The sequence below is a fragment of the Sceloporus occidentalis genome, unplaced genomic scaffold (genome assembly GCF_023333645.1).
Source record: "Sceloporus occidentalis isolate IW3139 unplaced genomic scaffold, rSceOcc1.0.p SCAF_5, whole genome shotgun sequence".
Lineage (NCBI taxonomy): Eukaryota > Metazoa > Chordata > Lepidosauria > Squamata > Phrynosomatidae > Sceloporus > Sceloporus occidentalis.
In genome coordinates, this window is record NW_028316985.1 from 88450690 (window position 1) to 88466547 (window position 15858).

At 41.2% G+C, this 15858-nt stretch overlaps 1 protein-coding gene across 3 annotated transcripts in view; it reads left to right on the forward strand.

The window, feature by feature from the left end:
- Window positions 1-7995: 7995 nt before the first annotated feature.
- LMNTD1 (lamin tail domain containing 1) overlaps window positions 7996-15858 on the forward strand; it is a 235100-nt gene continuing 227237 nt past the window's right edge. For all 3 annotated transcript variants that reach the window (XM_089524667.1, XM_089524668.1, XM_089524669.1), the window contains exon 1: window positions 7996-8100. In XM_089524667.1, coding sequence (XP_089380793.1) covers window positions 8084-8100 — 17 coding nt within the window. In that variant the 5' untranslated portion in view covers window positions 7996-8083. The remainder of the gene's footprint in view (window positions 8101-15858) is intronic.

Below are 15858 nucleotides of genomic sequence, written 5' to 3' on the forward strand. Positions count from 1 at the left end.
CATCCTGTGGACGCAATGCCCTGGCTCCACCCCTAGGCTAACCTTAATGGCCGATCTGAAGAGACCCTATGTCCCCAAGGATCCCTTAGCTAACTGGTTACAGGATTCTAGGCACTATATTCTTAAAAGGCAGCTTTTCTAGTTTATGAATTGAGAACATAATATTTGGTGAGTGGTGCTATGTTCAGCTTGGTGGATCACAAATAGCTACAAACAATTCCCAGAATGCCTCATTCAGCGTGACCAGTGGCCCTGCAAGCTAGGCAATTCTGGGACTGTGATCCAAAAAATATCTTAGCCAAGCTTTGGTCACAAGTTGTACAAACCGATGCCATACTGTTCTGGTGATGCTTTTATGCATGCTGCTCCATATAGTTTACTTTATAGAAACAGTGTGCTCAGTACTGGTGCCTGAATTAAATGTTTTCCCCATAGAGGTCTGCTGGTGCCTATGTGATGGCCCTTTTGGGGCCTGGGAAAAATCTTTTAACTTTTGCATTCCTTTTAGGATTAATTTTTAAGCTTCTTATTTTAAAAAAATCTAGTACCAAAGACCGGGTTGCCTTTGAGTATTTGTATAATATATATGCTAATATATTATCATTATGTATATTTGAAGTATGCATGTGTGTCCATGTGTTTCTTTTCCTTTTGTGTAACCTGACTTGAGAATGTCTTCTGAAGGGTGCTATTTATTCCAATAAATAAAAAACATGAGTATCTAGACTTTAAAAACAGCAACAGTTTTTTAAAATAAATAAATAAATAAATAAATAAATAAATATTTTTAAAAATATTAAATATTAAAATTAAACAATTAAAAAATCCATAGTTTATAATGCCTTTATCCCAGCTCAGCCCTTCCATTAGGCAAAGTGAAGCAACCACCTCAGATAGCAGATGCTGGAAAGTAGAGAGTTGTTCCTACTACGGTTTAAATCAGATCATGATCCATTTTAAACCACCATGGTTCCTACTTAATTCTAATCCCTGAAGCAATTCAGAAAGGGGGGCCTTGGTTTTTAGCCATTTTACCCATTTAACCCTCGTCAAAAAAATACTGGTAAAATGGGGTGTTTTGGGGGCTGAATCGATTTATTTGGAAATAAATAGATTCAGCCCAAGTGGGAACCAAGCGGAATTGAATTGGATTCGAATCTGCTGTGGTTCCCACTGGCAGCAGCTTCCTGGCCACAGGGACGTAGCTAGGGGGGGTTCTTGGGGTCAGGACCCCCCTTCCATTAGAAAAATGAATGGTGCGTGCTGCTGCACCGCTGCGCCCAAGCCCCATTATAATGGTGGCACTTAGTCTGGAACTCCCCCCTTCCTAAAATCCTGGCTACGTCCCTGCTGGCCATACCTCCATGCTCTGTCCTCAGTCCTCTGTCCTCCCAGCCTGCCTCTCTCCTTCCGCCCCAGCCTCTCCTCAGCCCACGATATGGCCAAGAGGATGGAGGGAGATGTGACGGGGAAGCCGCGACTGTCACTTCCTGCACTGATTCTTGAAAACAGCACAAACATCGTGGGAACCACGTTATTTGCTGAACCAGTTTCAGGAATCGGTGCAGGAAGCGAATCAAGAGGTAAGTGGGAATGAGGCCTTTGTGTGAGGCAATGGAGGACAGAGCTGGGTGTACCAATATCCTTTGCCTTCTTAAGCAAGCCTGCAGTGTTTAACTTCAGCACAGTGCGGAAGTAAAATCCAGCTCCCTGTCTGGTTGGCTTCTGTACATGGAATTAGAGAGGACACCATCTTGTCATTTGCCTCAGGCAGCAATGACTCCTTGGCTAGCCTTTGCCTTTTCATTAGTCTTTTTGCCCTTCCAAGATTAAGGCTCCATCTGCACTGCAAACATAATGCAGTTTGACACTACTTTAACTGCCATGGCTAAATGCTATGGAATTCTGGGAACTGTAGTTTGTAGTGGCACCAGAGCTCTCTGACAGAAGGCTTAGTGTCTCACAAAACTATAAGTCCCAGAATTCTATTACATTGAACTATGGCAGTTAAAATGGTGTCAAACTGGATTATTTCTGCAGTACAGCTGCATCCTCAGTCGATGCTTTCCAAGGTCCTATCAGAACTCCATGACTAGAACCTCCCCTCCTTCTTGATTCTTACAAAAGAAAAGCTCTAGGGCAGAAAAAAATAAGTTCCTGATTATCTTATGCAATAATATGAGGACACACTAGGAATCTACACCAAATGAACAACAAAGCTGCATAGCTCTTCTAGAACAATACACACCGCCATGTTAAAGTGAAATGTTTCCATGGTAAACCTCTGGAGGAAAACCACTTGAGTGGAGGAACAGACTCCTCTCATGCCATGCCGTGTATACTGTACTGTGAGTCAGAGAAGAGCTGATAAAAGTCATATCTTCAAAACTGATAAACAAGCTTCAAGGAAATCCCCTTGTGCACCACATAGCTTTCCTTTATGGATAAATATTTAAAGAAGAGCATAGTTTTATTATGAGAAAGTTTTTAGAGCTGGCTAAGGGTGGAGATGAGAGAATGGGCATAATCTGATTAAAATTTAGCATTGCTAACTGATTTGAATATGGCAGATTTTTTTCAGTCTAAAATACTTAACTTTGGGGCTGAACAGGCAGGCCAAAATAAAACTGCTTCGCGTGACTTTGGAGGTATGCCGTTTAAATGACACATGCATCTTAAGAGGCCAGAAGCTGCGCCAAAGCTGCGCTGAAACATAGCTTTGGCATGGCTTCCGGCCTCTTAGGACGCATGCAGCATTTAATAAGCATAACTCCAAAGCTTTATTTTGGGCTGTCTGTTTGAGCCATTTGGCAAGTGCAAGCTCAGATTTTATTTTTATTACTGTTACGGCAGTGCACTTTGTACCAGTACCAAAGGTACCTGGTGGTGCCCATGTCAATGGGGCAGAGAACCCACTCTAAGCATTAGTCTTAACTTCACAGGAACTATCCAAGGTTTTGAACCTATTTTTGAGATAGTGTTCGGCAGTTTGGAGAAATCCTTGACATTCTCAAAAAAAACTAGGGAAAATTAACTGCCTCACTGACATGGGAGCCTCAGCCATCATTGCTTCAATCAGTAGATTATTGGTAAACATTGTAGCCCATTAGTTAGGCTAAATTCTTAAGTATATGTACTATGGAATTAACTCCACTGAATTTAAATGGGATTTACATCTAAATCAGAGGTAGATAAAGTGTAGCCCCAGGCCCCACAGGGATCCAATAAAAATTATTTTGCCTCCATTAGCAAAGATGATCTCCATCCAAAATGATGTGCTGACCACAAAAGATTCCTATAGCAACAACAGTGGCCCCATTCACACTGGCAGTTTTTCCCTGGAAGGAACTGGGCAGGTTTGGGGCCCCCCCTCCCGAATCTCTCCGTTAGCAAGTGCCCACTACAAGAAGAGGGACATTTTAACATGAATGCCTTCTTACAGAAATTGGGTTTAACATGAAGGCGCCTACTGTCAATCAAGTGATCGTCATAGGTGACATTTTCAGCACTCATTGGGGCATCAGAAGTGTGCTCCCCCCTCCTTTTTTTTTTTAAAGAGCCAGGCACAAAATGCACCAAAATGCGCACATTTTGTCAAATTTAAAAACCTCTTTTGTGTGTGTGTGTGTGTGTGTGTGTGTGTGTTGTGGGCATTTGGGTCAGTGCAGATTATGATCTGCCCTTAGCCTCATTTTCAACCCCAAAATGCATGCTAATGCATCCTGTATCCCCCACTCCTTGCCACCTCAGAATGCCTCTTAGACATGTAATAATAATAATAATAATAATAATAATAATAATAATAATATACATTCCTCACCTTGGAAATGCCAGAAAAGGATGTGATTGCCATGCATTCTTTTTTGCTCTTAAAAGCAATTCAGGGCTACCCCTGAAGAGACAGTAGCAAAAGCATGTATCATTTTGCCAATTTGCCAAATTGACAAGAGCAACAAATGTAACATTCGAATTGTAGCATTCATTCGCAAGTCTTGCCCTTTGCAACATTTCACCTTTGCTAGAAGCGAGCAAATGAAAGGGAAAGGGAACAAGCTGCTAGCCACGTTCTATCCATCTATATATCTGCCTCAAGAAAAAAAACATGTGCATATTTTGTCAAAAATAAGTTAAAAAAATATAAAAAGGGGGGGAAGGTGCCTGATGCGAGCTCTGTTCGTGCCCTGCCTATGACCTGAACTGAACTCACCTTTTTCCTCCTGCTTACATTCTCTTCAGAGGAGCTTTGTCATTGCCTTCCACTGAGGCTGAGAGAGAGTGACCTGTCAGTTCCAACTGACCCATGGAATCAATTGGGAATAAAAGGGGAATACAGCGTAGGCATATAATCATATAATCATATAACACTAATAATAATAATAATAATAATAATAATAATAATCCAAGAGCAAGAGGAAATGAAAGTAGCACAAGCAAACACACAGACATGTCACCCAAAAAATCACGCGCATAGATTGTCAAAAATAAAAGAGGCTCCTTCTGCAGCCTGATTTCCCCACAACCCTGCTCCAGCTTGGCCCCGCAGCCCAATTTCCCTTGGCGATCCTCCTCCTCTTCCTCTTTCCTTCTGACCCTCCCCTTCCTCTGAGCTGCCCTGGCTCCTTCCTCCTCCTCCTCCTGCTCCGTTAGAGAATGCCCTCCATGGCCCCCTTCTTCCCACGGCTCCTTCCATCTGAGGAATTGACCAAGCTCCATTATCCCCAATTGTTGTGCATGCACACAGCCATTCTAGCCACCACACAAAAATCACATTGCCATTAGGGACAACAGGACTTGAGGTCCTGTGTTTTTTCATATCTACGTGGGGGTCCAGAACAGATCCCCACTCAGATATGAAGATCCGACTGTAATTTCAACTCGGTCATGAAAACACAATCGGCAACTGTAGGGAAGTCATATTGTGACAGAGTTAGAGGAAGTCTATGGCAAATCTCCTCTAAATAAATTTTGCCAAGAAATCCCCAAGATAATTTCAGTTTAGTGTCACTGTACATTGGAAACAACTTGAAGGCCACTTGAAGGCACACAACCACAACAGCAACAACAGTTTTCTGTAGGGTAGGGAATTTTGCTCTTCCGGGAGTTACACTTGTCCAGATGGCACAGCAGTATGCAAAATGACTGTGCACCTCTACCCAACATCATGATGCAATGAGACAGAAAGGTGGATCCAATATTTTTCTTATCGTTGCTTTATTTATTAGTTTTATGGTCCATAATACCATAAAACATATATAATAAATACTTACTAAATATCACAATTATTACAACACATACTTTTCAACCCCCCTCTTCCCTCTCTCCTCTCTTTCCAATGGTTATAATTAAGTAATTTAGTATCCAGTACCTATAATGTGGAATATCTTGTTAATAGTTTTCCTGACTTCATTGTACCTCTTTTTGGCTTTAACTTTCTCGATCCAACAACCAGATCATTTCCTTTATTTGTCCATCATATTTTCCTTTTCTCTCCCTTAAATAATCAAATAAAATATATTCTGCAATATAATGTGACCAATTTAGGTGAACACCGGGGCCTTTTGAAAACAGACAACTCATTCCTAATATGGTGGTGTCCACGGCCATTAACTCAGCTCACAGCTGATAGTGTCTTGTCTCTTTTTGATCACATGTTGATTGGATGACAGGGAAACAGCTCTGATAACTGATAGTAAATAACAATACTTTTTATCAAACAAAAGCAATCAAGAAAAACAGATATGCAGCTAGAAAGCTAGCAGGAAGTAGAGCTGTCAGTGTGTGTGGTTTGTATGGCTATCTGCTTGTTGGACTGTGTGGTTTGGCTATGTGCTTGTTGGAGTGAAGTCACAGGTCTCCTCCACTAAATCTCTTGGCTTTTAGGGGATGGCTTCTTCCCTTAAATTCAAAGTAGCTGACTGGAAAGGATGAGAGGTTGATGGTGAGGCCCCCAGAGGTGTGAGACTGACATCCCACTTCCCAGTTTGCTGGAGGTGAATTCTGTAGATACCAGGGAGTGCTAAACAAAAACATGAAAGGATCCCTGGAGTACTGTAAATCAAGCCTGAACTCTCACTAGAGGACAAGGTGACTAAACTGAGGTTGTCATACTTTGGACACATCATGAGACGATGTGATTCATTAGAAGTGCGAGTCATTAGGAAAATGCATTACAGGTGGATATTCACAACATTGCAGATGGATAGACTCAATTTAGGAAGCCACAGGCTTGAGTCTGCAGGACCTGAGCAGGGCTGTTGATCACAAAGTGTTTTGGAAGACTCTCACTCATAGGGTCACCGTAAGTCAAAGCCAACTTGATGGCATTTAACAGCAGCAACAGCAACAGTAACAGCAGCTCATAGTCATGACAACTATATATTACTTCCAGCATTAGAGATGACATACATATGAATACCAGTTGCTTGGAAACATGAGCAAAAGAATGCTGTTATTCTCATGCTCTAGTTGGGTTTGGCAAATGTGCAAACAGAATGCAGGACTAATAATAATAATAATAATATGTTTTATTTATAGACCGCTATTCCACGATGATCATAGCGGCGTACAGTAAAATCGTTAATACAATAAAAATACAGTTAAAGGAGGGAGACGTCTCATCCTTCAGGCAGTCCAAGATGTTGCTGGTCTGCCTGATGGCTCCCTCTGAGGCCGAGATGACAGTTGAGGAGGGAGGGGCCTCTTCCTTCAGGCAGTCCTCGACTAGATGTTGGACTCTGGTCTGATCCTCTGTTGTTACACATTTCAAACATCTCTATGAAAGGTCTGAATAGACAGTCCACCAGGATCAGTATCTGCATATTACCTGGGGCAATGCAGATGGTATACTAGCAAAAGAACTCTTTTCCCTGAGGGAATAGAGCCAAATTTTGAAACGTCTCTTATGGGAGTCTGGTGTTTTTCTGCTCAACACATCTCACCCCAAACCCAAGTATTAGGCTATAAGGCTTTCGCTTATGAATGGAAAGGAGAACCAAATAAGTTGTGGGTCTTCATTTTGTATATTTTACTGGTTATTACTATTGTCAAAGGATATTTCATTTCATCAATGTGATAATTTTGTTTTAATATACTACTTTCAGTTTATTCAGTCCTGTTCCAAGAGTTTATTTTGGGGAAGGCAAAAGGAAATAGGAAGGACCACATCTTGGAGAAGTTACTTATTGGACTATAATTCCCAGAAACTCCAACTAAGAATTGTAGTCCAAAAAGGATTCTGAGAACTGTAGTCCAAAAAGTAATTTTCCTAGACAATGGGAAGACTGGAGGGGAGGAGAAATGGATAACAAGAGAGACAGCTTAGAAGACGAAAAATGTAAATGATGAAACGATAGTACAAAAGTCTTATACATGTAATTTGTTTTTATGGTGGCTGCTCAACTGTGATGCTAACAAAGGTTTCTTGTATTTAAATGGCATGCCCTTGATGATAAGAAAAATCAAAATTATTTCTAAAAATAACACAACATGCTAAAATTGCACAAAACCAAACTTGCAACATATGTCTTAAACAGGAAGTGTAGAAAGTGGGCGAACGAACAAACAAGCCCACCCCAAAATGGACACTAACAGGAATTAACAGTACTCAGAGTTTTCTTTCTTTCTCAATAGTTTGAGTCTGAGCACAGTTTCACAATCCTCAGAGCTGTTTTCATTTTCCTTCATTGTACAGCTGCCTCTCTTGGAAACAGAGCTGGAGTAGCCGCACCTCTTGGATGGAAAGATCATGATGATCATAAATCAAATATCGTTGTCTGTAGCAACAGTCAACAACTCTGACTGAGCATGTCACAGGGCTCCAGTATAAAGTAAGCTTTGCACTGATGCTCCACTCAGGATTCCTGGAATGAGAATGATCATAATATGCAGCAACTTCCAGAAAGCTAGCAGGCATTACTATAAATGAGTTCTGAGGAGTGGTTGAAAAAGAGCAATGAACATCAGGATTAACTTGGAGGTTCTTTGCCAGCTCAGTTATGCCCAGCTGATGTAACACAGGAAGAAGTGACCCTGTGCCAGTGTTCAGTGTCATGATCGGGAGATTAAATGTTTTATCCTCAGAGACATGATCATCATAGCTATGTGAGTAAGACGTGTGACAAGACTGGTCAAAAATGAAATGTGAAACTCAGCATCAATTTTCAGCAATGTTTCTCAGGGGCAGGGAAGTTATTGACTGTATCTGAACTGAAGAAATAATGCAGTTTGACACGGCTTTAACTGCAATGTCTTGATACTGTGGAATAATGGCATTTGTAGTTTTGTGAGCTATTTAGCCTTCTCGTCAGAAATCTCTGCTGCCACAGCAAACTACAAATCCCAGGCTTCCATAGCAATGAGTGATGGCAGTTAAAGTGGTGTCGAACTGTATTATTTCTGAAGTGCAGATTCAGCCTCAGACAAAAAAAAAAAGGGCAGCTAATCCCTTTGCTTTAGTGACAATCTCAGTTATGTCTCAGCTTCTGATTTTACTTAATTTCAGTACAAGGCACCTGGGTAAAATCATAGTGGTGCAAGAGATCTTGTAAGTTGCCTAGCCCAACCCAATGCACAAGGCAGGCTGTGACTACATCATCCCTGAGAGAGTCCAGCCTCTACCTAAATGTCTCATGAGGAGAGCCTAGCTCCTGGTGAGACAGTCTGCTCATCCTTGACACTGTGCTCACTATTAGGAAGTTAATCCTAATGTTTTGCCAAAAGCTATTCCCCCGCCAATTCCCCCTGCTGATTCTAGTCCTGCTCTCTGGAATTCACCCAGTTTGGCAGGAGAAAATTTCAGTCAACCTTGATATCTGAAATTAGAGTTGGGCATCAGTGAAAAATTGAGGCTGATGTTACAAATGGAAGGTGGACCAAAAGCTCCCCTGACATATCTTGCGAAGAAGGTAGAATGCTTAATAACTGCTCTTTTCCAATAACTGCAGGGCAGGCAGCAGCATGGATTATGCTTGAAATAACTTCTGGACAATGCATCTTTTGCTTCCCTGCCAGTGTTGCCAATCACCCTTGAAGATATTCCCTGGGATTGGTTCCCGGATTCCCCAGATCCTCCCTAAATTACCCAGAACAGGGGCGGGACTTCTGGTTGGGGGGGTGCAAGGCACTATAGAGAGGACTAAAGGGGTTAAGGAAGGCACTATGGGAAGGCCTGAAGCTTGCAATAACTTGTTGTGCTTTCATCTGGACTTCCTGATTGGCCACTCTTTGGGCGGGAAGGTTTAATTCCCTGGAAATTCAAATTTTGCAAACATGGAAATTAAACGGGAAGAGATTCAATTCCCCTGTTTCCGGGGAATTCCCCAGAAACTGGCAACCTTGTTCCCTGCGATCATTCCCAAGGGCTCTCTAGCCTCTATTTCCTTTGCTTTCTTGCTCTTTTGTTGTGTTAAGTCTACAAAGTATTCCTCGTGGTTGTACTTTATGTATTTATTTGTTTGTATTCCACCCATCCTCACTGGAGTCCAGGAGCCCTGTCACTTAAGGCACAACTGTAAAGTGCAAGGCCTCTTCTTGAGAGTACATTTAGGATGACTGAAATGCCATATCTATACTTACAGCCAGGTTGTACATTTCCAGTTGTAAGGAACTGTGATCATGCGTAACCAGCAGCGTAAGATACTTATATATTTGTATTACTTAAATTCAGTCATGATGCCATGGGACATTCATTTTGATTTACATTATTTTTATTGGTAATTCAGAATGAATGTCCCATGGCAGTATGATGGATTTTAAGTAATACAGACCTCTGTTGGATGTTGTCCAAGAATGATTAGTGGCACATGTCTCTCACTTTTGTGCAAAAGCACTCCAACACTGTAACTCTATAGAGTGCCCTGGGGAATTTATAACATTAGTGTTTCTGGGAAGCATCTCAGAATGCTGTTATCTGATCATATTAGATGTGTGCATCCTGATGCAGCTTGTATGTTATTAATATATACTGATATATTAATAATACTTTAGCATTTATATAGTGTTTTAGGACTCAATGCACAAAACATGTCATGTACAATGTTTCATGACTCAGAGTAATGCAGTAATTATTAGTATTATTATAAGTTTGTTGAAAGAGCAGGATTAAGGCTGAGGAAGTGTAAGGCCACTAGAGCTGCATTCACACTGCAGAAACAATCCAGTTTGACACCACTGTCACTGCCATGTTTCAATGCCATAGAATTATGGGATTTGTAGTTTTATTAGATATTTAGCCTTCTCTGTCAGATAGTTCTGGTGCTCCTTACAGTAGCAAAAAACTACAATTCCCATAGCATTGAGCCATGACAGTTAAAGTGGTTTCAAATTGGATTATTTCTGTAGTTCACAGGCAGCCTATGTTACTTAATGGCAAAGACATACTTTCTCAGCTCACATCTAAATCTATAAGGCTGGGAACCTGTAGATTGCTTTTCAAAGGAATAAGGTCCTTTGAAAGACTTTACTTTTCAATAAAAATGCTTAGGATCACACTGAAAGCAGGGGGGGGGGGTGGTTTCAGGGTATGTGAATCGCACCTGGTGACACCACAGTCAAATACACACACTCTCACTGCTGCATGCCATAATGCTGGGAAACACATAATCTGTCCAATTGTAAATGGGAGCTCTTCAGATAGTTTTTCTGCTGACACATAAATACACACAAACCACACCAGTTGTTAACTGTTGTTCTTATTGTGTGCCTTGAAATTATTTCTGACTTATGGTGATTCTAAGGTGACCGTATGATGGGGCTTTCTGGGAAAGATTTGTTCAGAGAGGATTTTCCCCCGAGGCTGAGAGTATGTGACTTGCCTTTGCCTTCCTCTGAGACTGAGAGAGTGTGACTTGTCCAAGGTCACCCAGTGTGCTTCATGGCTGAGTAGGGAATCTAACTCTGGTCTCCAGAGAGTCTCAGTCCAGTACACAAACCACTACGCCACACTGGTAAAAACATACACACACACACCAGTTGTCAACTGACTAAACGCTTTATAATTGACTATTTATAACTATATTTATAATTGACTATAAACTATTTCCTTTTATTCATTTGATGAGTGAGCAGCACAATCCCGTGAATGTTTACTCTGAAATAGGTAAATAGGACTTTCTCTCACATATTCATGGATAGGATTACAGCATAAGGCTTCAGCTGTAAACATATTTATGATAGAATAAGTTCCAGAGGTGATAAATAGATTTTTCCTTTCCTGAATAAATATGTGTTTAGAGTCTGGAATTAACTAGCTGATCAACTCATACTGATCCACTATTTTTTTCTGGTTATTTCCCCTCAGTTTTTGAAATTCCCCAGTTAATGCTGAAATGTAAAATATGTTTAGTGACTTAGATCATTAGAATTTGTTGGAGTTCCTTTTCCTCTCTCATAGTCAATAAAGATTTGATGCCTCAAGAGAAGAAATATTGACTGATTGATTGATTTTATAATTTTCTCCTGTATGGGACCCAAATATTAGAAATGGAGGAAATGTGTTATACAATTTTGTTGTTAGGCAAACTAATCTGTGTGATTTCTTTGAAAGAACATTAGGCAGGTGGAAAGAGAGAGAAGGAGAGGGAGAGAACATGCTAAGTGTGACTATTCTGTAGTGTTTAACATGACTGTTATATTCACCATGCTGTTGTTGCAAGGTGCACCACTGAAGCTAATGGAATGCGGGCACAATATCACCATTTTGCATGCTGTGTGTGTTATGATGCACAGCCTGGAGTGTATGTCTGTCTCTATTATTGTGAGGCTGTTGTTCTGAATAATTCTTACTTTTAGATATTACAATAGGTGTACAAATTTATTAAATACTAGTGATGGTCTCCCACTATGTGTGGGAAGCACGTGGGTGTTGTTAGTGGCACAGGCCCCAGTTGGTGGGCTTTGCAAGTCTTTCGAAGGATGCTGAGGGCATTCGTATGACTTCTGGATTTCCGGTGTTGTATGCTTTCCTTTCTCTTTCCAGTCTGAGCACAGCCATTTTGATGTGTTAGCAGCATTCCTTCTCACCTCTGCAAGTGTTAAGTAATGCATAGTAAAGTGAGTGAAATGTGGCTTTATATGTAGCTAAACTGTCAAAACCAGCACAGGCAATGGTAAGGAGAGTTGGGAGTGGCTATTTGTCTCCTGTGTATAATTAATATACAAATACACTATTCTGCCAATCTAGCTTTAAGTGAGAAGCCAAAAATATAGAGACCTTAAAAGAAAGGATCTATTCAAAGGAAGCCAACCAGACCTTCTCCTCACCCCAAGACATTGGAAAAAAACTTGGATCAAATATTTTCTTTATCAGTTATTCAAAGCACAGTGGACAGGCATAGAAGCAGGAGTCACATGTTGCAAATGTTTACTAAGCTCAGGAGTAAAATCACTTAGGAATTGCTTCATTATTGTGTTCTTCATTCCCTGTTTCAGAAACACACAGGGATAAAAGTAGAGGGTTTTGTTTTTTTAAGTTGACAATTTGCGATCATGATTTGCCTTGGTTTTTGAAAATCACTGTAAGTGGATGCTATCAAAATTACAATGTTCACATGTTCACAAATATCTCATATATCTTTGCTTTTAAAAAATAAAGTTTCATTTTCATTGTGTCTCCCTGAAAGAATAATTACACAGACTGATGTAATCAAATGGGTTAATGTATCTCTATTGATACATAGGGCAGGGACGTAGCCAGGATTTTGGGAACTGGGGGGGGGGGGGGTCCAGACTAAGTGCCACCATTATAATGGGGCTTGGGTGCAGCGGCACAGCAGTACACACCATTCATTGTATCTAACGGAAGGGAGGGGAGTTCTGGACCCCACGGACCCCCCCCCCCTTGGCTACGTCCCTGCATAGGGTCCACCTGAAGAAGGGTGAGCCACACATAGGCTGAGGGCTGCCTATTGCATAGTGTACACTGTCTCTTTTTCTGTGTTTGTGCCTTCAAGTCACGGGGAGAGGAGAAGAAAGAGGCATGCCTCCCTAGAAAAGACAGTAATGCGTTGTAAGGCAGAAGGCAATAGGAAAAGAGGAAGACTGCATTCCAGGTGGATAGACTCAATCAAGGTAGCCTTGGCCCTGCAAAACCTGAGCAGAGCTGTTGGTGACTTGGAGGTCTCTCATCCATAGAGTTGCCATATGTTGAAGTCAACTTGATGGCAGTTAACAGTAACAAATGCTGACTGTTGTATTTCCAAAATGTTAAATCCAGCTGGTTCTGCTAGTTTTACTTAGAAATGTGCATTAAAGTGCATATTGCATTGTGCACATTGCATTATGCATCTGCTACTTGGAATATCTACTTCGTTGAGACAGTGAAAACAGTGCTGACAAACCTCTGTATTTGGATGCACATTCCAATTTGCATGCAACTGTTTCTCTTCCCTCTCCCACTTCTACCTAGGTTAAACCAGAATTTCTCTACTCAGCTTCTGCTTATTATTATTTTTTGAAGGAAACATAAGGAACTTTGGGGTTAACTGTCTGCAAGAGTGGAACAACAGTGTCCATAATTGATGTCAAACCTGGTGCATTACTATGGCACCACTACTCTTATGATTCCTGCTTACCTTGTTCTCAATCATGTTGATGAATTCCAGAGCTAAAGTTTTTAAAACATTATTTATATAAAAGGTTGCAAGTGGATGTGACTTTAAATAAGAGACCGGTATATTTTTTCATCGCACTGACATATGTCCTTAACACCAAGCTATAAATCATCCCTGTAAAAGTAAAATAATGGAACTGTCACAACCCTGGTTATTTTCATGCTCTATAGGTGTGCATATGAAAAAAAGATACATTCTGCCTGGCTCCGCTTACAGCTTTGACAAGATGAGCCCAAACATATGCTACTGTTTGGAAAAATTCCATCTTCAAATATAGGAGTAGTTATTGGCCACTTGTTTCAGGATGAGAACTGGCCTAGTAAATAGCCTAGAAATTAGTCTAGGGACTGCAGACTTTCAATTGGCTGCTAAATGTAGTGGTATTTCCATCCCTAATTGTTTAGGTATTCCCCCATGTGTTAGGAAGACTTGCATTTGTAGAGGAATTATGAGGAAGGGGGTTGAATTTAGGGGCTAGAGTATCATCGACAGGGAGCCCTGCTAGTACAGTGCTTAAATGCTGATACTGCAGCCACAAGGTTGTGAGTTCGATCCCAGCAATTCAAGGTTGACTCAGCCTTCCATCCTTTCGTAAGTCAGTAAAATTAGTACCCAGCTTGTTGGGGGCAATTGGCTTACAGATTGTAAACCGCTTAGAGAGTGCTGAGTTCATTAAGCGGTATAGAAATGTAAATGCTATTGCTATGAATAGGATTATACACCATGAATGAAAGAGACACTAAGGACTTTATCACACGAGTCACGTTCTCTCTGCAATTGTACAATATTAGTGAAAGAAAACAGAAACATACCAATTTGGGAGCATTCATTAGCACACGTCTCTGCAATAGTGTGACTAGGGCTATTTCTTCCATCGATTGTCTCTCACGCTCCCTTTCACCCTTCCCTTTCACCCGGCCTTCCTGCCCTATGGCCTACCCAGCCTGCCTTTTAGGAGTTATAATTTATTTTTATTTGTTATGCAATTACGGAGTTATGCTAATAAGATTTAAGTTTTAAAAATCTGGAGTTTGGGGATAGTGCTGCTAATAGAAATAGAAAAAAAATAAGGAAAACAGCCTACTTGGAAATAGTGAGGGGAAGGGTGGACACGAAGAGAGAAGACACTGACACCATGTGACTGCTGATATTGGAACTGGCATAGAAGTGATATTTCGCACCTGAAGAATAATGCATCAGCAGCATGATTGCGAGCTTCTTGATGGGATTTCCCTGCCAATGAAAAGGAATGGTCTAAGAATGACTCACAGCAAAGCAGCAATGAAATGGAGATGATGTTGTGCAATAAGTATTGTCAAATACTTATTTGTGAAGTATTTCACATCGTCGAATAAGTATTGTCAAATAGCAAATTTAAAGTCCTCATGTGATAATCCCCTGAGGCTCATCTAGCACCAACAGTACAGGAGCCCTTGCAGTGGCATTGCACACCAGAAAATGGAAAAACAAAACTTCTTTGAACTACAACACCCAGAATCCCTCAGCCAGCATGGCTACTGTCCCAAAGTCTACTGGTAACATAAGATAAGAATTGGCTGGACTGCCAATATGGACCATTTAGGACTCTGAAGGCTGGGGGGAGGGGGCTGTCTGGCTGGGTGAGGTAGGGAGGGCAAGGCAGTTCTGCACTGGGTGATACCAACCCTAGTAGCACCACTGGGTGAGAGATTTCTTGGGTGCTGCTCCCAAGGTGACTGGGAGCAAAAGCAGAAGCTTCTCTCCAGCAAGGAAGAATTCCCAAGGAGTAGAAGGAGAGGGGCACAGCCAGCTTCCTACTTTTCTCCTTTGTGAGGAAGGACTCTTAGGACCTTATCACACAAGCACTTATCGCTGCCCAAACGTTGCCGAAATGTTGCAGAAGCACTGGAAGTGGGATCATCCGTTGCACATCTCTTACGTAATTGAAGCTTCTCGCTTTCCTTCCATCGCTGAAGCGTTCACAGGGAAGTCTGAGAGAAGTCATTTTTTAATAAGAGAAGATCCTGTTTTTTAAAAAATGGCTTCTCTGAGGCTTCCCCATGAATGCTTCAATGATGGGAGAAAATCGGGAAGCCTCAATTACATAGGAGAAGCAAGACTGATGATCCCACCTCCGGTGCTTCTGCAACATCGGGGAAACATTTGGGCAGTGGTAAGTGCTTTTGTGATAAGGTCCTTAATCTGAAAGAGGCAAAGAACTCTTTAGAAGAATCAACCCCTAGATATTCTTCCTTCCCCACAGGAGTGCCTT